At 35.8% G+C, this 24,901-nt stretch overlaps 1 protein-coding gene across 2 annotated transcripts in view; it reads right to left on the reverse strand.

Annotated features, from left to right (window-relative positions):
- LOC149798239 (vascular endothelial growth factor receptor 1-like) overlaps positions 1 to 24,901 on the reverse strand; it is a 157,820-nt gene that overhangs the window by 76,392 nt on the left and 56,527 nt on the right. The window contains exons 4-7 of one of the 2 annotated variants that reach the window (XM_089963357.1): positions 23,728 to 23,893; positions 16,137 to 16,406; positions 11,720 to 11,856; positions 7,455 to 7,493 (exon numbers count right to left, since the gene is read on the reverse strand). In XM_089963357.1, the coding sequence (XP_089819483.1) occupies positions 7,455 to 7,493; positions 11,720 to 11,856; positions 16,137 to 16,406; positions 23,728 to 23,893 (612 nt within the window). The remainder of the gene's footprint in view (positions 1 to 7,454; positions 7,494 to 11,719; positions 11,857 to 16,136; positions 16,407 to 23,727; positions 23,894 to 24,901) is intronic. The other variant, XM_089963358.1, reaches the window with a different exon arrangement.

Genomic DNA, 24,901 nt, shown 5'->3' on the forward strand with positions numbered 1-24,901 from the left:
AACAACGTCCTGTGATGGACTGAGTTCCGACTTCTTGAGGTTGGGTAGTAGACCCAATTGAGTTATGGTGGACCAAGAGCGGAACAGATCCTGATGAAGGGGCTGAACATAGACATGGTGAATCAACCAGTCATCAAAATACTGGAGAATTGATGTTCCCTATATTCAAATGTAGGCTGCTACTACTCCCAGAACCCAGGTGAAGACTCTGGGTGCAGAAGAAATTCTGAACGGCAGATCCCAAAATTGAAACACTTCCTGGTCTAGGCAAAACCAAAGATATTTGCAGTGGTGGGAAAATGGGGACATGTAAATAGGCATCCTGAAGGTCAATGCAGACTGCCCAAACTGATGGACAAAACGTGTTCCGGATTAAGGAGGTTGACTCCATCTTGATGGTTTCCTCCAACAGAAACTGGCTGAGCTGAGAGAGATCGATAACGATTCTAAGTTTCTCACCTTTCTTGGTCACCAGGAAGATTCAGGAGTAAAAGGTGGGAGACTGATTATTTTAAACACTCTTGACTGGTCTTTTCTGCAAATAGGTGTGTACCTCTTCCGTTAATTTCATCAGATTGGACTGGGGAAAGAAAATGGGAATCCTCGATAGTGGCGGTTGTTCCTGAAACTGGAATCAATAATCCTTGTTTACGCTGGGTAGGACCCAACCATCATCCGTGATGCCTGACCAAGCCTCTGAGAAAAGGCCTAGGTGAGCACCTACTGGAACATTTGGAAAGGGGATGCACAGCAGCAGAGGGGTAATTTGCTAGGGCTGCCCCCCCCCTCCTGCCCTAGTAGGAAAGGAAGATGGCTTAGAAAACTTCCTCTTGGATCTACAGCCACCTGAGGGAGGAGGTGGTCTAGCAAGATTTTGTTGATTGGATTGGGGTTGGGCTGGCTTAAAAAATTTGGCAGATGGTCCCTGAGGACGAATTAATTGGCCTTGTTTCCTGGTCAAATGTGATGGACCAGGAGTGGAGGTAAAAGATCGATTTTGGTGATCAAGTAAGTCTTGAGAAACCAGTAGGAATGAGGCCCCCAAAGAGAGTCTCAGCATTTAGAGAGCAGCCCTTAGAAGGTATTTACTGTGGTTAAGCAAGACCTTTAATAAGTCCAACACAGCATCATGGCAGATGTGCAGAAATTCTGCCAATAATGCCATGGCAACAGATAGTGCAAGCCGGGATGTATTAGCCACAGCCTCCAGCATACATTGTAATACTGCTGGATTCAGGGAGGCCTCTCTCAGCAAACTAAAGGAAGTAGCTGAGAAAAATTCAGCATGCGAGGCTATAGTTACAAGTAACCGGGTTCTCTGTTCCATGGCATCAATTGTTTTGAGGGAAAGGCATGCCCAGAATCCTGAAGAAATACAGACTTTGGCCGCATCAGCGTCCAATGGAGGAGGCTTATCAAGCCACTTCAGGGATTGTACCCAATAGCTTGAAGTAGAGATAAGGGGTGTCAATGTAGAGGGAGGAACAGATCACCCTCTACGTTATCAAGCAATATATTGGCCTAGAGAAAACCTCCTTGATATTTCCTCAATCGTAGACGAATGTGGGAGAAGAGATCTAGTTGAGGTGGTATCCCGGAGATCTTTTCCAACTGGATAGGATCTTTTTGGACTGTAGCCAATGGTTTGGGGCACAAGTCACAGGGTAACAAACAGTAAACCTCGTTTACCGCCTTGTCAAAGGACCAGACCTCCTCTTCTTCTTCATCCACCTGAGATGAGAGAGTTGGAGGTGTGATTGTCACAGCTTCTGTCTCAAACGCGATGAGTCAACGAGGAATTAGAGAGCATCATCTTTCTCGTGGTCAAGGACACTTGGAGTTGGAGAGTGGATGGGCATCACTATGTCCCTTGATGGAGGGAGCATAGGATAAGAGTACCATGTGTCACAGTCCCTGGTTAATCTGGAGGTGGGGAGGGGAGACGATAACGTCTATCTACCTTCAATGATGTAACACCTGTAGCCTTCCGAAAAGAAACCACTTGGTGAGATGATGGTGGAACATGAGCTGCAGCATCACTTTGATTGGTATGGCAAGGTCCAGTAGTCCATGGAGGCATAATGAACCAAGGTCCCTGCAGTGGAAGGCCCCACATCCCATAAGGGTTCATAGGTATAATAGAGTAGGGGGGACACCAAAACGGTTCCCATCTCTAACCTCAATCCTGTACATGGATTGTAAATCCTGCACAGGGTGGGATGGTGGAGGGGGGGAGCTCAGTCCTGGATAGATGGAGACACCATCTTCACTCTGTGCATGATAGATGCGATGTGTTGTCTCCTTAACAAGCTGCCAGAGGCACAATATGTATTATGGTGCTCCATGATGGAGAGAAACCTGTTAACGTGATGCTCAACCTGCCTAAAGGGAGGGTGCAACCCACAGCTATGGTGCTCAACCTCCTTCAAAAAAGTGTACAACCCACTGTCATGGTGCTCAACTTCCTTACAGAAAAGGTACAACCCACTATCGCAGTGCTCTACGTCCCTAATGGGAGGGCACAACCCATGATCACAGTGCCCTACCTCTCCAACAGGAAGGAGCAACCTGCTACCAGAAGCATGAACGCTGTTAGGGATATGAGAACTTTCAGTCATCTCCATACACATGGAAATTGAAAAGCTTCTCGAATGTCAAGACCCTCCTTCTGGTGGCGCTTCAATAACCGCTGAAGATGTTTGTCCTAAATTGTGAGATCTGGAAGAAAAACCTAAAAATTCAGATGAAGAAGAGGGAAAGTTTTTCACACTTTGATAGGTATGCCTGGAATCGACCAGATTCCAGGTGCTGAAGACCACAAATTACAAAAAGTGCAAGGTTTTTTTCTAAAGTGCACTTTGAGCACTTGATACAGTCTGTGTATCCCATGATTCCTTCTTCTTGTGGCCCCACTGCCCCACAGACTGTTTTGCTGACATTTATTTTTTTAAATAGTGGTGTGGTCTCTTTTTGTTGCAAAACTTGACTTGCCATGAATAACCAAAAGATGGAATTTATTGTTGAAGTATTTCCTTATTTATTTAAAGAAACAAAATATTCCAGTTCTGATTATCTGTTTACTGAGGTAAAATGCAAATACATGAATATCAACACAAACGTTGTACAAAGTTATAACTTATTTTATCGAGTTGAACATAAAAAAAGGAGTAAACTAATCATCAACATTTTTTTGAGTGGGGCCCATTATTATTCCTGGAATATTCTGACTTACCCGTACTATTCAGTTAATATTTAAAGAAAATGTGTCTACCACCACGGGTAGAACACAGCTACTGAATGGACAAAAAACAAAAAGCTTCAAAATAGATTTTAGAAAAAAATGGACAGTAGCACCACTGAGAATTATAAACACTAGAGAAGGAGAGACCACTAACTGTGGTATATTAGTTGTCCACAGGCATTAATTTCTCTGTCACAACGGCTTCTGACGTCTATACAGCATGGCGTCCATGAAAAGAACGACATATAGGTACATATACCTTCTGCAGCGGAGTGGTGTGAAAAAGGTCAAGGGATCTTACTGACATTTTATCCACTTTGGGAGGATTTATTAACATCATACAGATAGTATATTTTCAGCATGAAAATAGCTAAGCAAAAACAACAGGATAAGTAATTACTGCTATTAAATATACAAATAATGTACACGAAACACAAAGCCCCCTCAAGCCCACTCCAAACTGTTAAAAGATCTAAGAAGAAAGGCTGATATTCATTGAAGGTATACCTTATGTATATGCTTGTACCGGTATGGATGCTGGCACCAATGGCAATACAATATTTTAATAAAACTTCACAAAAGTAACTTCATAGAGACAGGATAAAATGTTTCTCAGTTTTCTAAAAGCTGTAGTGAGGCTTATCATCAAGCATGGACCTATCATCAGAGAAATACCATATACTGTATAGTCATTTAAAAATCCAACTGCAAACTACACAGACCCAGATCTGCTGTTGCATAATGTAATGGCAGATCTGAGTCTATTAAAATTAGTTAGGGGGTGGGCCCCCGAGTGGCCAAGTGGTCTAAAGCACTCACTGTTCCGGATCACTGCCATCTCACCTCTTTCTGCGTGGGTTTGAGTCTCAGGCTCGGCTAACATGGGTACGTGAGAAAGCCTGCCAATAACTTCTCCTGGGTCATTGGTTCTTCCCGAGGCCTTCCAGGGTTCTGCCTCCACCAGTTATACTGGGCGCCATGTATAGCCTATCTTGTGCTGAAAAATGGCATTAAGCCCTAAAACAACAACAACAACCAATTGTTTAGGAGTAATCAGTATAATAAAACAACAAAAAGACTTATCTGTCAAACTCATTATACAATGGCAGATCCAGGTCTATGTTGTTTGCAAATGGACTCAACATACAGGAGTATGTATGGTACTATATTCAACTTTTCGAGCAGTGACTCTTTGGCATAGTTCATATTTATCTCTTGCTGAAAACAGAGCTCACACAGAGACGAAGCTTTTTCAATAATAAACAAGCTTTCAAATGACATTTAATATTACAGTTTACAAATATCTTTCTGAAATAACATCATGCAAAAATAAATGGCAATTCAATTATTAGCAAATAGCACAAAGCAAATGAAAATCTATACAATGAAAAGTGATGAAATATATTGTCCTGTATAGCTTATATATTAATGAAGAAAAAGATAAAAGATATATTCGTGGATTTTATTACACAGAGTGATCCATCAATAATAAACTGTGAGGAAGATGACACATCAAATTTCACAAATTCAGATTATGCCAAATTTTAAAGTTTTGCGATTTAGGCAAGTTTCCAATGGTTGTATTTCTTGTTTGTGGTTCATTTCTCATGACTTGTGACCAGATCATGAAAACAGTGAAACTAGCCATATGGAAATTCTCCTATATGGTCAATTCACAAGACATGCGGAAATATGTCATCATCACCTATTAACTTAGTCACTATACTGTATCAAGAATAAAAGAACACTTCTTATGATATAAAGCCATTGTATCAAGTGCAGCAGTTCTGATTTTGCCTAAACTTCTGAAAGCCCTAATAAATGGAAGGAGAAACCCCAAAATATTAATTCCTGAATTCTGTTTTTATATATTAATAATATACCTTTGTAGATTACTTAAAGACAATGACTGTTGCATTATACAGTAACACAAACCAATTTTTAACTTTTCAGGAAATGAAACTTTTGATTAAAATTCTATATTATTATTATTATTAATATTATTAGTATTAGTATTATTACTGACACTGCTAATTATTGCTGTTACAAAAGCCATTATTGGTGTGGTATTTGACAGCACAGCAACACATGAAGGTCATAAAGTGAGCTTAAGAATAACTGCAATTTTTCTTGGTGCTAGCAAACCAAAAATTTCAGTTAATATCAATAATTATTACATACTGTATTATTATCACATGCATAAACTAGAGCTACTCCCATCTGTAAACGTGGCAAATCCCTATGTTTTTTTAAAAATATGTTTTTCCAACCCTTCGCAAGTGCAAAAGAGGTTATAACACAAAAAAGAGGCTTAACCCTAAATCAATTACATATTATGTGTCCTCCCACTATGCACATATAAAGTTAGATCCAAAAATACTCAAAACATAACAGTATAATTGGAATATTTCACAGCTGACCTCTCCCATGAACCCAGTGGGATTAGGCCAAAATTCATAGACTTCACTATGATGCTTATTACATGTGCAAACCTATGTACTAAGTTTGATCAATTTTTAGCCAAGAAAAAATAGGTTTATGGTTGGCCAAATGGATGGATCAATGAACAAATGATAGCACAATACCCCCACAACCACTGATTTAAAATGATTGGTAATTTGATGCTAGAATAATAAATAAATACATGTGATGAGTGAAATATATAAAACTTGTATAAAAATGTATCCATTATATTAAAGGTATAAGTTTGCTGAGGGTTTCATTGCGTGATGGATTCATTTTGTATTATTGCTTGTATCAATTTTTGTTTAAAAGAGTTATCCGGACACCTTTCAGAATGTGTCATGGACACTGTGATACTGTCCATCCATTCATTCATTACAACACCTCTTCCTAAACTACTAGGTGGAAATTTACAAAACTCCAGACTGAGTGTATGTTTTTTTTTGTGTAGATATTTGGTGTGTCATTAATGTATATATTAACAGGTAATGTTAGAATAACAATCATACACAAATTGCTGTGTGCAAATATTTACTGGAGAAAATGGAAATGATTTTGAAGCCTGGGTTCAGAAGTTCTTTTTTCATGCTCTAGCAAATTTTTGCACGCAGCAAACAATCTATGTTCCTATACCAAAAAGCAAGCACATGTAGACAGAGGTTAGCGGAACTACTGGCAGCAAAAGATCATTATTTCATGTAATGTAACAAACACAAAAACTTGTTATAAATTATTATCATGATAGTAGATAAGAATGGTGGCAAATTGATACTAAAATCTACCAACTAATTTTTCCTCCACCCCCACCATGTTGTCTGACCCTAATTATATTTAAAATATTTAATACATGTGTCTGATCATGAAGACTTTCATTTTATTCACACTTTTTTGTGCCATAATACAATCTTTTGAAGTATTTTTATAGGTCTGTGCCACAGTTTTTAGTATGTGAGACACCTGGACAGCTAATATTAATGGTCAAAAAATACAGAGTTCCAAATTCAGTGTAAATAATTTTTTAGAATTGTGTGAAATAAAAAATTGAAAAATTTGGTTTATGATTTTCTTTACACATAAATCCACAAAGACAAGTTGAGGTATCTTATGTAGAACTAATGCTAATGTAAGGAAACCATTATGATATTCTTTCAGTCACAGCAACCCTGACATTTTGTCTCCCAAATCAAGTGTTTTGGGGGTTACAGCAATTGCAAGCGATTTAGGTAACTGTAGGTATGGAGAATTTGAGTTTTTCTTCAAAAACCAATTTTCTTCTATCAGTCAGCATAATATGACCTTGACCTTTTCAAGTCCAAATATTACAGGGTTCTTCCCAATCAAACATGCAAGTTATTCACAAAGATTTTTAAAACTATATATGGTGGAGGACTAAAGTTAATGTATAGAACCAAATTAATAACAGATGGATCAACACACAACATTGTAACATAATATACTTCACCTTATGGCAGAGATATAAAAAAGAAAATAACGAGATATTATTTAGGTTTACAGGTCTATAAAAACATTCGTTATCTTGTACCAAAACAAAACAACAAAGAAACCTTCAAACAGGAGAAAGATGGATGCTCTACACACCTGACCAAAATTGTGAAAGTGCTCTCTACAGGCTGTATAATCACAAATCAAGTTTTAGAACGATTAGATATGATACATGACATGCAAGATGTTAATAACAGTACAGGCACATTTATTAGAATAGAAGCCACATCAGCAAGTTAGGACTTACCATTGTTGCAAGATCTGTCAAATTGGTGAACAAACCAGTCTGGGAACAGAAGAAGATCAAAGTTCAAGAATAGAAAAGGAAGTGGGGACTTTCTACTGCATATCAATATGTGCATATTTAATATATTTATATACAAGACAGACAATATTGTCAACAGCAATGCTCTAAAAATAAATCAATAAAATTTCATCTAGTCATGGAAGATAACACGGAAGGATGTATGGACATATCCAATTATAAAGTCTGACCTGCTCTAAAAGCCACCTCAGTCAAACATAAACCTTTACAAGGCAACCATAATTTGAAGACCTGATATAACACAACATAAAATCTAACACCTTACAAGTGTCACCTCTTCATCAGAACCAGTTCTAACAAATCCTAATGATGGTTCCTTTACACACATTTCACTGTTTAACCAACTGCAGACACTGGAACCAAGGCTAACAGTAAATCTCAATCTTAAAGTAGTTTCTGCTAGACTATGTAAGACCTGAACCAAACAATTAAACAGGGTACCAGATTATACAGTGGTTATGCCATTATGCCATTCAGTATGCACTAGTAAGGCCCTGATCAACTCCTGATCATACAAGGATATACAGTGAAACTTGTATATCAAGGTCACTCATTGAGCATAATTATGTAAATCATGGAAGCTGGTTATTAAATATCCTTTAAGGGGCGTTCTTTACAAGGTGTCTGAAGTAGCTGCTGGAATTTGTGGTTCAAATTAAAACAACAAGATTATTTTGCTTCTTAACTTAATAACTGGGCCTGCAAAACATTAAATAAATTATGTGCTTGAGTTGTTAAGACTCAGATATTCCTTTCAGCCAATCAAAAGTTATGCTACAAAAGTAAAGTTCCGTTTGATTGGCTGAATTTCTCAAGCTCGAGATCAGTCTCAGAAGTTTCATGATTTTAAGCCAGAATCATCATTCAGTTTTCTGATCCAAATTTTAGGCACAGATATATTTTGTTCACATGAAAGTTAACATTAAACTTCCTTGGAATATTTGATCAAGTGGATGAGAAGAGGCCAGATTAGCAAGCACACCTTTTATGATTAAAGAAAAAATATACCAAATAAAGGCTACATCCATTCTGATAGTCTGTATCATACAGCTGGTCTGGGTCTTTGCTGTTTACAAATGGACTGTGCTTACATATAAATACAAATAGTATGAATACCTGTGTACATTATTGTAGCATATGTAAATACATAATAGAACATCAATTAAGCAAATTCATCAAGAAACCTCAAAAACTAGTTGGATAGCAGAGGTCAGATTTTTAATGACAAGCCTTATGAAGTCAGAGAAGTTGCTTACATTAAAATGAATTGATGATTTCTATTATCACATGTATATATTGTATTAACATAGACAATAATACAAGATTTCAAATCAATGAATACTTGAATCTGGTCATCCACAACAATTAAAATGAATATGCTGTTTTATGTTTTTGGAGTTTACAATGTACACAGGTATAATAACAATAGCGATAAATATTCAAGATTTGGGGTGAATAATTCATCATATAATTCAGTAATAGAGACTAATTCTAATTAAATGAAATGCGTATCTAGAGGTAGAGAAAATTTCTGACAAATACCTAATTTGAGATTTTAATTAAGCAAAGTAGATAAGATACAAATTTAAGGAAAAAATTAATCACAAATCATTAGCAATATAAATTTCTAATGCAGGCATGAGTTGTCAGTGTGGAGTCAAATGTAAGAACTTGAAATTCATTGAAAGGATGACAGGATGGGGTGGGATGTCATTCTAATAGGGTTTAGTTTTAAATGAAAGAAGAAGATATTTGTAGAAAAGCATAACACAGAAAAAATGAGATAAGGCAAAAGCAATCAACATTGTAATTTTAATTACATGTACCTCTATCCCCAATACACCCCCAGAAATTACTGTAATTTAGTTGCCATTCTTTGCCCCTTCAAAATTTGGGGGTGAATGTAACAGTTGCATATTAAGGGTTTGAAGGTGCCATCTTTAGAGGGTTCACTTTTTTTATCATAATATTGGTAAATTTCGGACATGCAGATAAAGTGTTCCAATTTTACTCGAATATTCTGTTTATTACAAATAATGATAGCATGCCTGCTAACTATGTTGGTATATTTTTGTTTTAACTGCAACTTCAAACTTACAATGTATACTTAGATTCCAGTGACTGAAAAAAGTAACAGCTACCACATACAAACATGTTTACAATCAGAGACTGGAAAGTATTATATTTCCAAAATAAATCTGGAGCAGGCTATATATGCTTGTACTGAGAGCAATGTTAAACATTTCTTTCATTATTTTATTATTAGTGAAATATCAGACAAGAAAAATCAGCTATGCAAGGCAAAGTACCCAATTATTTAGTTTTTTAAAACAAAATTCCTTGTTTTCTGTTGATAAAACAATCCATCTCCAAAGACCAAATAATCATGACAGTGAAAGTTGAATACTTCATTCGGCTGACTGCTGTCATGCTGCCCATACATGGAAGGCCGCCTGAAGGGCTGCCTTAGGCTACACTATGCTGAGTTGCAGAGCTGTGTGTGTGTACAAAGAAATACCATTTTCTATGGCCCGTATTATGACACAATGAAGGTAATTATCAGGGATTTGAACCTTGGCTCCTGGCAAAAGACTTGTCATATCCTGATGTTATGTACTTCATGAACAGAGTGTAAGATTGATGCAGATAATTAAAAATGTATCAAATGAAGAAAAAAAAGGTATCAATGTTTGCTCTCTTGCCATTCAATCCATTTTCATTAACAAGAGGAGAAAGAAAAGATCAAGTGATCAGGAGATATGAGAGCAAAAGAGTGTGTGTGTGTGAGTGTGAAACAGAGAGACACAGAGAGAAAGAGACAAAAAGAGACAAAGAGAGAGAGAAGGAATGAAAAACAAAATAAGAGGTCTATTGACATCTTGACAGGACCTATTCTTTGAGATATTACCGCTGTTTCTATTGTAATAACTTCTACAAATTAAATAATTACAAAAAATACCATATTTTCACACAAAATTTAAACCATTTATTCTGAAACTTTTCAATTTTAAGAGTACAGATAAAAGTATTTTTCCCTTATGATAAAAAAGAGGAATCCACAACATAAATTTATTTATTTAATATCTGTCAGGAGTTCATAATTGGAGGACAAGACTTCTCTAATAAAGAATCTGTCAACATATTATTTAAGTCAGAATGAACCAATCATCAAGCCTTGTCTTGCAGATAAATATACTGTGAAGGGTCTTTATCGCCATCATTTTTCACTTCTAAATTCTCTCATAATTGTGTGTGAAGCACATACTTCAAATATAATACTGTCTTCATAACTGGTGATTGTGCAGCACTCCTTTTTTGAAGAAATATCTTTAATAGCATCAATTTATTACCAGTAATAACTTTCACTTTGTTTTCTCCAGGACCGTCAGCAGCTTTACTCCAATCTACATGACCAAACAAATGCACTGTTGCTAAAATTGCTAATGCACTTGAAGGAATGAGCTGCTTCACACTCTTCCGCTGATTTCCTTAGAAACCATTGAGCTCAGCCTCTAAATAAGCACCTGCATATGACAGTAAAATCATAAAAAGGGAGTCAGATGATATTCACAATCACCAGACCACGCTGATTTTCTAAGTGACAATGGAGGATTTCAAACTTTATCAGACAATGAATATGAAGTCTTAGATTTTTTGTAGCAGATGATATTAAGTAGTGAAATATATCAGAAACTGAATTTTTTTTAAAAAATAATGACTTAACTGAAGGTTTGTACACAACATTTAATACATTTTCCCATAGATAGGGTTACCTGGGCAACCGATCATTAGGATCAACAGGTACCCAGTAAATGTTTTATAAAATTTTGACAGCTTTAATCAAAAAGAGATACTTCGGGTTCCAAATTCATGGAATGGGATTGACATGAGCAAGCTGTTCCCTTAGAGTGGAAATGGCTATGATAATAATTTTTAGATATGGAAAATTGGTTTAAAAGTATCTAAATGAATTGTTTTAATGCAAATTTTAGCAATACTGTGCTTTTGTTTAGTTAGCAGTAGACAGGAGTACAAGCTGCAAGGTTTCCACAAGGTATAACAATGCCACTGAAACAGCTAGAGTCTTTAAAGAGTTATGTTATTTAAATTTTGAGAAAGTTCATGGGATTGCAGGCAGAAATATTTTTATGCTATCATTTTTGGTGTGCAACAAAAATTACATCTACCTCATTAGATAGGAAAGACCATCTCATTGCAATGCCTGTACCAGCTACAACACGGACTTGACAGGTGATATAGAAATATTCTCCAACGTACACAATACGAGATGATGCATTCAGTGCTGAAATATATATTTCCCCAGCTGAAAAGGAAGAGAGATTAGCTTCAATAAAAGATTCTGATACACTATCATTGGATAGGGAGTAATTTTCTTGAGGAGATTTCTTTTGCTATATTCCTGATTAACTGTTCTGACAAAAATGACTGTAAAAACATCAAAAAAAGTTAAATAAGACATGTTTTTGAATAATATCCAATACAATGCAGCACTGACTAATGGCACAAAGAAACTAAGTCGATAATGTGGTGCCACATCAAAATATACGAAATATGACTTCTATTTATTGGTTTTTACCACATAAAATAAAAGATTTACCACTCATAAACAAATTCATATTCATATGTCAACTCATTTCATTTTGCAGGTATCGAATTTCATGGCTGGCATAAAAATTACATTTCCCTACTTAAATTCAAGGATTAGTGAAGAGATCCTGTTGTTTCCACAGAAAGACCATTGTTAATTGGATCGTTACAGTTGTGGTTTGTAGAAGCCAATAAATGCATAAAAACTTGTACCCCACAAATGTTGGTATCCCACAAACACTTATATCTCATGGAAAATAGCAACGTCTCAGTATTTCATGTTTTATATCACATCATGACATTACACAAGACATAATCATAAAATGAGATAAACAAGAAAATGGCCATGGTCTGCATGTCCAGCCCACCTACCTCAACCATCCGTAACAAGGACAGTTATTTAGTTTAAATAAAAAATAAATGTATGATGAAGAAAGAGGGTCAAATATAAAATCATAATAAAATGAAAGGAAAGTAAAATAAAACTTTCACATTGAGGTAAATCTACTGTATGGATAGACTTACAACTGGACATGCATCAAGATACTAAAGCAATTGTTATGTCAAGCTTCCATCAAGGTGGAATTGACAAAAAATAATAATGTGATTTTGATGCCTTTGCAAGTCGACATCAATCATATTACATTAATGTACTTGCTAAGCCAATAAAAATGATTCTGGAAACTTTTGTTACCACTCTTGCAATTATATTATAGTAGCTGCCCGATCTAGTGATGAGACCAAGCTGTCTGACATCAAAAGATCATATTTACCACCCCAAACCCAAATGCACCCATGAGTGGACACAGGATTTATAATGCCACTATTTCATAAAGAAGCAATGGTCTCATAATGGGAGGTGGGGGAACTACTGTAATAGCAAACAAATGAACTGGTTCAAAACACAGCCATTGCCTACTTTTAATATAAAGACATTCCAATGAACTGGATCCAAACTAACTAATCTGTGCTGTAGAACACTGGCTTGAACCATTATATGCCAGCAACTTATATATATGAATTGATGTAATTTATACATTTCATTGAGACCGCTTCGAATGGCCTAGTGGTTAGAGTGTCCGCCTCAGAATCGGGAAGTTGTAGGTTCAAACCTCCATCCGAGTCATACCAAAGACTTATAAAAATGGTACTAACAGCTGCCTTGCTTGGCACTCAGCATTAAGAGGTTAGTGTTAGGACTGATAGGCCTGGTGGCAGGATAACGTGACTGGGTGGGACATCATGCTACGTGTCTGCGGCATGATGTGATGCCCCAGTGCTAGACATCACTATAAACAGCCACACTGCAGACATCGTAGCGATATGACTGAAAAATTGTTAAAAGCTGTTAAAAAGCCAAATCACACACACACACACACACATGCCACTGAAGTACTTTATTTGTATCATTCTGTCCACCTCACAATAGGGCATCACATTTATATGGCCACCTGTTTGTTGCAGAAATGTTGGCTTCATAATGAGGGGGGTAGAAGGGAATGGGGTGAGTGAAAGACCCATTATACCATTCTCTTTTGCCAAATGCACTAGAACACACAAAAATGATATAGACCCCAATTTGTTCTGAATTTGTTTGGAGTTTTTGAAGCAGCATGCAAGAGAAGGTTTACAAGGGGACTGTTCCCAACTTATATGATTAGGTATTAGACTAATTTATTTTCTGCAATGGTCATAAACTAATATGCTAAACTCAGTGTAATCATGAGCATTTAACAATTCTAAAATGTTATTTAAATTACTTCAGCAACTGATTTTCTATCTATTTAAGTTTTGCTGTATTTTAGCAACTGATGTTCTATCTATTCAAGCTTTACTCTGTCTCAGTAAATGATGTTCTATCTCTTCAAGCTTTACTCTATCTCAGTAAATGATGTTCTATCTCTTCAAGCTTTACTCTATCTTAATAAATGATGTTTTATCTATTCAAGCTTTACTCTATCTCAGTAAATGATGTTTTAACTAAGTTTAACTGTATTCCAGCAACTGATCTATTTAAGCTTTACTGTATTTCAGCAACTGATCTATTCAAGCTTTACTGTACTTCAGCAATTGACCTATATAAGTTTTACTGTATTTCAGCAACTGATGCTTAAGCTATTCACACTTTCCTCTATTTCAGCAAATGATGTTTGAGATATTGAAGTTTTACTTATTTTAATAATTGATGCTTAAGCTATTCAAGTTTTACTGTATTACTGTAATTGATGCTTGAGATATCTTATGCCACTTGTTTAGGCTCGAATAAACAGTAACACAAGAAAGAGTGAAAACAATATGCTATGAAAAAAATACAATAATTTATTTCCCTGGAAAAATTCTGTAAAAATGAAAAAAACTTACAGTTTTATATAATCAAATCCAAAAATAATCCAAGAATATTCCAAGAATTTTTTTTAGTAGTCCTAATAACAAAATGTTCTACTAATTTCCCATTCGAATCCCAACGAAGAATCCAAGATGGAAGACGATGACGTATGCTGCAATCTGTAGTGTTGAAGTCTACAGTTCCTTGTAGAAACAAGAATTATCATTCCGCTTTCGATTGCTGAATACATTTTTACAAAAAATTCTCCCTGTTCCACAATATTACATGAGCACACGCATTTTCCACAAAAATAACAGAATTAATCCTTTTGAATCCATGTAATCTGAAATAACTCCAAACCAAGTAATCTAACATAACTCCAAGCAGCACAACATACAACTAACAGTTTAACAGCCCAGCTTCTACTGAGATTAATTCTCCAAAACATCGGTTAAATCATATTCTAAACGTAAACAAGGGGTCACATCATCATCTTCTGGAAGCTTATAGAACCTGTTATAGGTCACGTACACCCAGTGTGACCCAGACGAAAACCAATAATTTTACTGTAAGAAATAAAAAAATTGTTTACATCTTAAAGACAAAGTCCCATCATGACAATGAAAACAACCAATTATTTTAAAATAAAATAGAACTTGTTTACAATGGGTACTACACATTTTGAAACAAGGTCAGGATTTAGATCAACACCTGGTGTTTATAACCTAAGTCAAGGTCAAACTATTTTTGGAAAAAAGTATCATCTCTAGTGAACAAATTTACATTACATTATCATGTAATGAAAAATAAAACAATTAAATTGAAATAAATATATATTAAATCATATATAATTAAATCAAATATACATAACAGATATTGAAGTTTTACAGAATTTCAATCTATGATGTTTGACCTATTTAAGTTTTACTGTATTCCAGTAACTGATGTGTGAGCTACAAAAAGTTCCTATTTCAGTAACAGATGTTTGAGCTATTGCAGTTTTACTGTATTTCAGTAACAGATGTATGAAGTTTTACAGTATTTCATTCACTGATGTTTTTCCTATTTGAGTTTTACTGTATTTCAGTAACTGATGCTTGAGCTACTGAAGGTTTAGTTTATTTAAGTTGTTGCCGCTGTTGTGGGGTTTAATGCCATTTTTCAGCACACGATAGGCTATGCATGGCAGCCAGTATTAATGGTGGAGGAAGAACCCAGGAAAACCCTGGGAAGAACCACCGACCCACGAGAAGCTACTGGCAAGCTTTTTCACATACCCACATTGGCCAAATCCTAGACTTGAACCCACACAGACAGAGGTGAGATGGCAGTGATCCGTAACGGAGTGCGCTTTAGACCACTCGGCCACTCGGGGCTCCCCGTTTATTTAAGTAACTGACAATTCAAGTTTTACAGTGTTTCTAGAGTATTTCAGTCACTGATGTTTCAGCTACTTAAGTTTTACCATATTTCAATAACTGATGTTGGAGCTTTTCAAATATGACTGTTAGATCGAGACATTTACCACGTTTCTTTAAAATAATGCACCACAAAAAGACAAGCTGTAATTATGATAGGCATAAATGTTTGAGCTATTGAAGTCTGACTGTATGATCAAGACATCTAACATGTCTCATTAAAATACTGCATAAAAGGGAAGCTGTACTTACGATGAGGATAGTACTGTAATATGAACATTTTATCTTTTCCTTTTGAACTACATGTAAAAATTCCACTAAAATAGCTGTCTACGACATCAATAATGACTCCAACTTTTGGATCAAATATGTATCGGTCCGCAGAAACATTAGAAGCATATTTCTTGAAGGACATTAAAAAACGAGGGTCAGTGGTCTGACAAGGAAGTCTTCCAGTCTCATACTGGTAAATGGGTTTCATGATGGGATATGAATGTATCTCCAAGAACGGATTATCTTCATCTGAAAAAAAAGAAAGAAAATCAATGGAATCCAAAATAAAGCTTTTGTGTACATCATATAAATTAATCAATGTAACATTTACTATTTCTTATGTCATAAATTACACGTGTCCCTTACAATAAAACCCCTGAGTATACCACTACACCCTTTTTTAAATGCAGGAATACCACTGTCATGGATCCAATTAAATTGGTCAAATTTTGTTTTTATCATTGCTACTTAATTTATTTCACTTTATTTAATCTCCGGGATCATGAGAACCAGTTATAAACTTGATTCCATGTCAATGAATACAGGGGGATTTTTTGTGTGTTTTAATGCACTATAAGGATACAGTCATATTGTAACCTCCCTCAGTATATGACACTCTTCCTATGAACACTTTTATGGCTCTGATTAAGTGACATAAAGAGGGAACAATACCATAGTTCATGTGATAACAAAGATCTTGGCCATGTTTTTGGCACTTCAGGATGACCAGATGACTATATCATTGCTCTTAACACATTAACCCCTGGAGCTTTTTGCCATTTTTGCCTGAAAATCGAGTAGGAAACACATTTTGAAAGCTGTTTCTGAATAGACTCGAAAACACCAAATCCCCGGTCATCTTTCAATAACATACTGCCTAGTTGTGTTAGAAACATCATTTTTCGTTGCCTATTTGACTTGCGCATGAGCGAAAGGGTAAAAGTTGGACTTTTTTTTTTTTTTTGCTAAACAAAGCCATTATTTTCGTATGGAGACCACTCTTTATTCCAAATGCCCATCTTATCCTACTTTTTACAAAGGCTCATCTGTCTGTTTGCAGTTCATACCGGTTTGCCTTAGATCTGAGACCAAAAAGTCTAAAATCCGGACACAAAATGGGATTCCGACCACAGGCGAATTTAGCATAAACAAAAGTCGGGTCTAAAAAATGAGGTTTTTCTATCTGTATTTTGTAGTGCAACTAGATATTCCAGATTATTTGGTATCATTGTAGAGCTACATCCACACCCACCTCCCGATCTTGTACTATCTCCCGAGTTTTCGCACAGAACTCCCTATTATTAAATTATGTCTGCCAATTTTCATTTCTCAGAAGAAGAAAACAAAACATACATAAATTGATAAAACGTATACAATCCACAGGTGCCATATTCTATTTTATCACTTGTGAATATTGTAGTGACGAAATAATAAATATCACATGAGTTTTTTCTTCAGTAAATAGAATGTTAAGATTAAACATTATTCACGTAAATTTCAGATTTTTTAAAACACTGCAAAAGAACTGTAGTAATAAAAACATTAACAAAAATAAAGTTGTCACCAATTAGCTTAAATCCCATGAATGATCACTGTGAATGTTGCCTACTTTTCTCTGCAAACAAAATCAATCTCCATTTCCACCAAAGAAACTCGGCCAGTTAATACCTGATATTCCTCTATTGTATATGTTAAGTTTAATTACCATGATCAAATTAAAAGAAGGAACAAAAGAAAATATGCCATGCAGTATATGTGCACCCAAAGAACTAATTTAGAATAAATATTTTATTCAGTAAAGAGTGTTACATGCCTTAAGATGTAAACCTAAGGAAATAAGGTGGGATTTAAATGTGGGAAAAACAAATTTTAACTGTTAAAATGAAGTCCTAGGCATTGTAAGTTACAATAAAATGGGGCATTGTTTATTTGCCAATCAATGCTGATGTTTACATATACATATTGTAGAACATGGTTTCTTTGAAGCATGTCCGAAGGGCAGTCCTTTTCACAAGATAAATGCTTGTGTACTCAAGTCTAACCTTTAGCTACTATGCAGTTTAGCCACAGCTGACCAGAGTAAGATACAAGGGTCTTGTCCAGGGGGATAGGGGATAATAAGGCATATCACAAGGAGAAATGGCACGTCCCATGGGCGCTCACACATTGGGGCAAAGGGTGGGGTCAATAGTAGCCTCCCCACAACTTCTATTGTCAGCCAGTTAAACTGAAACTTTGATTTTATAGCTGATCTCTTTTCTTTTAGTCGCTGCTATTTAAACATCCCAAGGGATAGTTTTATATCAGTTCCAATCATTACAGATTACCCTCTATATATACTACGTGTAACAGGCATAGACTGAAAGTTTTTTTTTTAAGTTTTCATTTTTGTTTAAGATTACTGAAAACTGTGTTTTCTCGAAACATGACCGTGTCAGATGTTTAGAATCTTTTATTTGGCAAAGCTTCCATTTGATTAAAATCTGATCCCAATTTCACCTAGGACAGAGGTGATTTGATTTTGATTGTGCCGTATTAAGGTATGTATGTCAACATCTTGAAAATACATTTACTCGTTTCATCAGCGCAATCAAAGTTTCCTCAGGAAAACAATTTTTTTTTCCCGACAAACCCGACAGGCACCTAACAGGATGGGCCCGAACTAAAATTAGAGGGGCCCCAGGTGTCAGGCTATCACACTTTTAGCACTGCTGGTGTAGATAAAAGATCTGTGAATTGATTGTTGCATTTTTTGATCACTTACTCAGCTTTCTGCCTATTTTTGTAACTCACACGTTTAACACTTTTCCCAGGATTTAAAATATCCAACAGTATGTCTGGAACAGCGACAACTTTTAGTCTAGGCCTAGCATTTGCGTATCCTAGAGCTGTCATTTTTTTCAGGATCATTCTCGTAACATTCCTTTAGAAATGTAATGATCACAGAGTGCTGTATGGCATTGCTTTGAAATCGACTCGCTTTGTAATAGTGTATCCATACTTTCTTTATGCCTTTATCTTCGGAAAAGAAAAAAGAAATGTTGTCCACAGGCTTTTCTTAATGTGCTATTACACCCGTAAGCAATGCAAAATGGCATTGTCTTTTACTCTGGCAACTCCAGTTGGGATGCTGGAGTTGCTACTATGACTTCACACCCCAAAATTAACAGAATAGGCACGGAAATTTTGCAAACGAGGTCATGGAAATTCAGCTCCTAGAAAATATGCCAATATTCAAATATTGGCATCACAGTTGCAGTTGATACTTCACTATCAGGTTTCCTTCTATAGTGCTTTTATTATTATTCTGTATTTCCATTGGTTTCTGGTCTCCTTTAAGGTAAAAAGTGGATGATTGCTGCATCTATGGATCTTTATAACCTGGAGATACTTACTTACAATAGCTGGATTTTGATAAGTCAACTAAGAATATCATACAGTTTAGTAACATTCGAACACAAGAAGTCCTTGATTGAAGGGCATGGAGCATATGACTGTGTTTCATATGTAACCAGATGTCCAAGTGTGCCCCATATTACTCACCTGTCTTACATATGAACATCTCATTCTTCTGAGTGCATGTTTCTCATTCTTGATCTTGTCCAAAGTCTTGATATTATAAACAATCTTATAAACTTGTACACCAAGTTAAATCAAAATAAAACTCAACGCACAGCCTCAAGAGTAGGTGATACCAACTTGTCTCATCCATAAGACGAAGAAATCTATCTGATTTGCTAACTTTATTTTTTTAATCTCAGTTTGGTTGTCTTAGTCATGTGTCTTTGCACCAGGAACTACTTTTGGTTGAGCTATTCAGTAGAGCCCATAAATGAAAATGTATCATAAAACCCAAATCAATATATGATCAGACAAAGCTGTATTTATATATAATGTGACCCCGCTATAGCGCCCTCCTTTATAACGCAAATTTGGATATAACGCAGCCATGGCATGGCTCCCAAAATTTCATATACATGTATTTTTCTTTTGCACAAATATAAGTCTTAAAAAGTATAAAAAAAGCGTAAAAAGTTGCTTATCATTTTGGGGAAGAGATCGCATATGAATAATACAAGACGATCGTGGCATGGCTCCTGAAATTTTATATGCATTTTTCTCGTACATGAAAAAATTTTTTTTTTCTTCTTAAAAGTAAGAAGGAAAAAAACGCATAAAAAGTTTATTCTGGTATCGCGTAGGTCTTCGCCAATGTCGCAATTTTGGATTGTTTTTCCTTATTGGCTGCAAAACATACCATGTGGCTTTTTTATTTATTGGCAACATCGTTGGCTGTTTAAAATGTTTTATACAACCGTTGCTTTGGAGTGCAGAAATTCATTGGCCCCATGAAAGGAAGCCGCAAACTGGATATAGAATGCACTGAAATGTATCTATTGTTACATAAACAAATTCTTATAAAATGCACTGAAATGCATCTATTGTCACATAAACAAATTCTGTGTCCATACTGACAAACCATCTAAACAGTGCATTGTCATATCATAATCCACTTATCTCAACATCTAGCATGAGTACTGTATATTGTGAAATATCCGCTTTTTTGTTGTTGACATTTCTGGTAACGAAGATTAAACCGGACGTTGCATTGTCTCGTAATCTATCTTTCATCGGATTTTCGGCCGCTCACTAGTAATTAATATATTTACAAAGACATATTTGTATGTGGGTGGTAAGTAAAATTCCTCTTCTTTTCACTCAGAATTAAATCCTTCAGAAAACGTTTTCTGTAATAATCCCTATCATTTGAACACCTGCGTCTCTATCATCCGTTGACCCTTTGTTAATTTTCAGATGCATGTATGGAAGGCAGCATCATGCTGCTACCACAAATGTATAAAAAAAATACATCTTACTTATTGGTTTATTCAGTAGGCATGAGGGACAGTAACTAGAATAGTCTAAACAATGGCCAATTTCTTTTTAAAAATGTACCCAGATAAAATAGTTTGCTGAAATTTCAAAGAAAACATTACCTTTAATTCACCAACTGTTATGAAAACGTACTCAGCAAATGGAAAAAATACCAGTCTCAATCATGCAATACAATTATTTTGCTGTTGCCGCCACAATAAGAAATGGGCATTCGTTTGGTTCTCCAAAGCTGTCCTTTAGCAGTGACTTCAATAGCGCATGCACCCTTCATCAAAGAAAGCCGACTACAATCTTTCAACAACAGCAAAGAACTTTTCTTCAAAGGAAGTCAGTACCAAACTTAAATAAAAGTGATGGAATCTGATGGATTTTTGCATTTTCCAACATGACTGGAACACGTTAACTGTGCTGTGAAAGTTTCCATTTTGTAGGGAAAAAGTTTATGCTTACAAACGCTACCAACATTGACTTAAAATGCAAACTAACTTTCACTGACTTGGAACATAATTTAAAGTTAATGTTTTTCATCATTCATTACGTGATTGTGTTATGTTTTTCCACTGAATTCAGACCAATATGACCAGTTACAAAACTAATGAATATTTTAAAGCTGTGTGTGGGCATATTTTTGATGGAATCACTTATATTGTGGATTCAATGTATATGATGTGGTTCGCAGGTGAGTACACGGTGTTGATACTCTAGTCATGCTATACATTAGACATTTATATATACACAGGATTCACGTATATGTACCAATTCATGGTTCTCTAAATAAAGTAAACTATTATATTATGTCTTCTCTGTTTTCACTACAGGTGTATTTCTCATTTAATATGCATCAATTTAAGATGGTAACTGTGCTGACAAAGCATGTATTTTACCATCCACATTTATTACCCCAACCCACCCACCCCACACAATTTTGTGTGTGTGGGGTGGGGTGGGGTGGGGGTACATTCTCTTCAGCTAACTGACTTGGTTGCATATAACACGGTTCGGTATATAACGCGGTCAGGTTTTATGGCTCCCAGCTACCGTGTTATAGCAGGGTCACACTGTATGTACAGAGAACTACTTTATATCAACTTCTATGAATAGAATCACATGCAAAGTGGGTATTATTGCCGTGTGATTCAGCAACGGACATTTTATACCATAATCAACTCAGATTGGAAAAAATTGGGTGAGAAAATAATCTCTATGTTTGAACCATGACATGGAAATCCCAGTCAGAGGATTATATTATTTGCCTCCCCATGACTGAGATTTCCTTGTCTCGGTGCAAACCCCAATCTAGATTCTCTTTGTCACAGTAACATGAATAAATGTCATTCATAATCCAATTCAATTAAGATTTTAGATCCTGATGAAATTACATAATATACCTAATTTGATCCAAATCTGTTTAGAAATATAGAACAGAGAGTGGTATGTAACATACTCAGCCAATCATGTGTAAGCTCATCAATATGCAAAGATGTCACAGAGCCACAACACAAGTCTGCTTGGCTTCTGGCCATGTCATTTAAAAATTACTTGATACCTGATGTAAGGCAATTTTACATGTATGAGAACATATTTACCTGGTGGAGAGAGAGAGAGGAGAGAGGAGAGAGAGAGAGAGAGAGATTACCTGGTGGAGGTATAAAGAGAGACAGAGAGAGAGAGATTTCCTGGTGGAGGTAGAGAGAGAGAGATTACCTGGTGGAGGTAGAGAGAGAGAGATTACCTGGTGGATGTAGAGAGAGAGAGAGAAAACTTGGGATAAATTCAGTTGGAAGTTGAATCAATCTTTTAATGCAGATTACTTTGCCATGTATTGTAAAAATGTGTGCATGTGTGACTGAAACCAACCTGACACAATGACAAAGATACTGGTGTTGAGCTCTTGTATTGTAAAACTGAGTATATGTGTGACTGCAACCAACCTGACACAATGATGTAGATACAGGCATTGAGATTTTATATTGTAAAAATGTGTATATGTGTGACTGCAACCAACCTGAGACAAAGATGTAGATACTGGCACTGAGATCTTGTACTGTAAAAATGTGTGCATGTGTGAATGAAACCAACCTGACACAATGACAAAGATAGTGGTGTTGAGCTCTTGTATTGTAAAACTGAGTATATGTGTGACTGCAACCAACCTGACACAATGATGTCGATACAGGCATTGAGATCTTGTATTGTAAAAATGTGTATATGTGTGACTGCAACCAACCTGAGACAAAGATGTAGATACTGGCACTGAGATCTTGTGTTGTAAAAATGTGTGCATGTGTGACCGCAGCCAACCTGACACAATGACACAGATACATGTACTGGCATTGAGATCTTGTATTGTAAAAATGTGTATATGTGTGACTGCAACCAACCTGAGACAAAAACATAGATACTGGTGTTGAGATCTTGCATTGTAAAAATTGTATGTGTGACTGCAACCAACCTGAAACAAAAATACAGATACTGGCACTGAGCTCTTGCATTGTAAAAATGTGTGCATGTGTGACTACAACCAACCTGAGACAAAAACATAGATACTGGAGTTGAGATCTTGCATTGTAAAAATGTGTGTATGTGTGACTACAACCAACCTGAGACAAAAAGACAGATACTGGCATTGAGATCTTGTATTGTAAAAATGTGTATATGTGTGACTGCAACCAACCTGAGACAAAAACATAGATACTGGTATTGAGCTCTCGCACAGAACGGTATCTACAGATGTAATTGCCTGTATAGGTGTACTCAAGCTCAAATCCTGACAAATTGACAGTTGCAGAGTCGTCTGTGATATTGATTCTCCAAAGTAAACTTCCTTGAAAATCTGGACCCTGAAAAAATATGGACAACAAAGTTGTATCAATAAGGGCACTTCTTCATGATATTTTTCAACACATTATCATATTAACTCTTAAGCTACTGACTAGAAGATGATTACTAAACTGGAATTAGAAGCATCAATATGGAAGGGAAATTCACATTTTTTATATTTTTCCAAAACAAAACACAATATAGAGCTCTTTGTGAGCAGCACCTCACAAGATACTGTTGTTTCTGTGACAGGAGTCAGTATTTTTAACATGTTTAAATTGCTGTGGTTAGTTAACAAGACTCTGGTTTTAATGTGACACAGCTTAATTCCCAGTTTAAAATCTTATGAGTTCACATGGACCTAGTTTTCATGTGTGAAATAATTTCAGCCTAAGATGCACTTTCAGTGTAAATGGTGGCAATATTCTAAAGGTATTCTAAAGGTACTAAAGTTAAAAGCCAAGACATATTTGAAACAATTTTTTTAAATCCTCAAAAGTAGGTCAAAGTGAGCTAGTTTTGGTACACAGATCACTGAAAGATGCAGAGTGTAAAACTGATGTAGAAGGGTGTAATAGTATTGGAGTTACAGGTATAACAGACAGAATGGGCATAATTTTTAAGCAAAATTGAATCAAATCAACAAAAGCATGCCACAGTGACCCAATTTTGCTGTGTAACACATATCTATCCTATGCTGCACCTGTCTAGTGTCAATAGGTGAAGAGATACTGGAATTAGAACCTTGGAACAATGTTTAATTGCAAGTTTTGATGTCAATGAGTGATTTAAAGCTCAGACAATGAGAATCAATGGAGGGACATATAGACAAATATGCAGATGGAATGGGATGGATAAATGAAGTGATAATCCACTCTGATGGATATGCATTTATTGGACCTCAGATTGGCCCATCTTCATGTAGCACTAAGATCATAAGAAGTCTTTTGGCAAATTCCACCATGCTGATATGACCATCTCTCCAAAAGCAATTGCAATAACAAGATTTTCAAGATCCTGTCATATTG

Source organism: Sinohyriopsis cumingii, chromosome 6 (genome assembly GCF_028554795.1).
Source record: "Sinohyriopsis cumingii isolate HCF-2022 chromosome 6, ASM2855479v2, whole genome shotgun sequence".
NCBI classification, from domain to species: Eukaryota; Metazoa; Mollusca; class Bivalvia; order Unionida; family Unionidae; genus Sinohyriopsis; species Sinohyriopsis cumingii.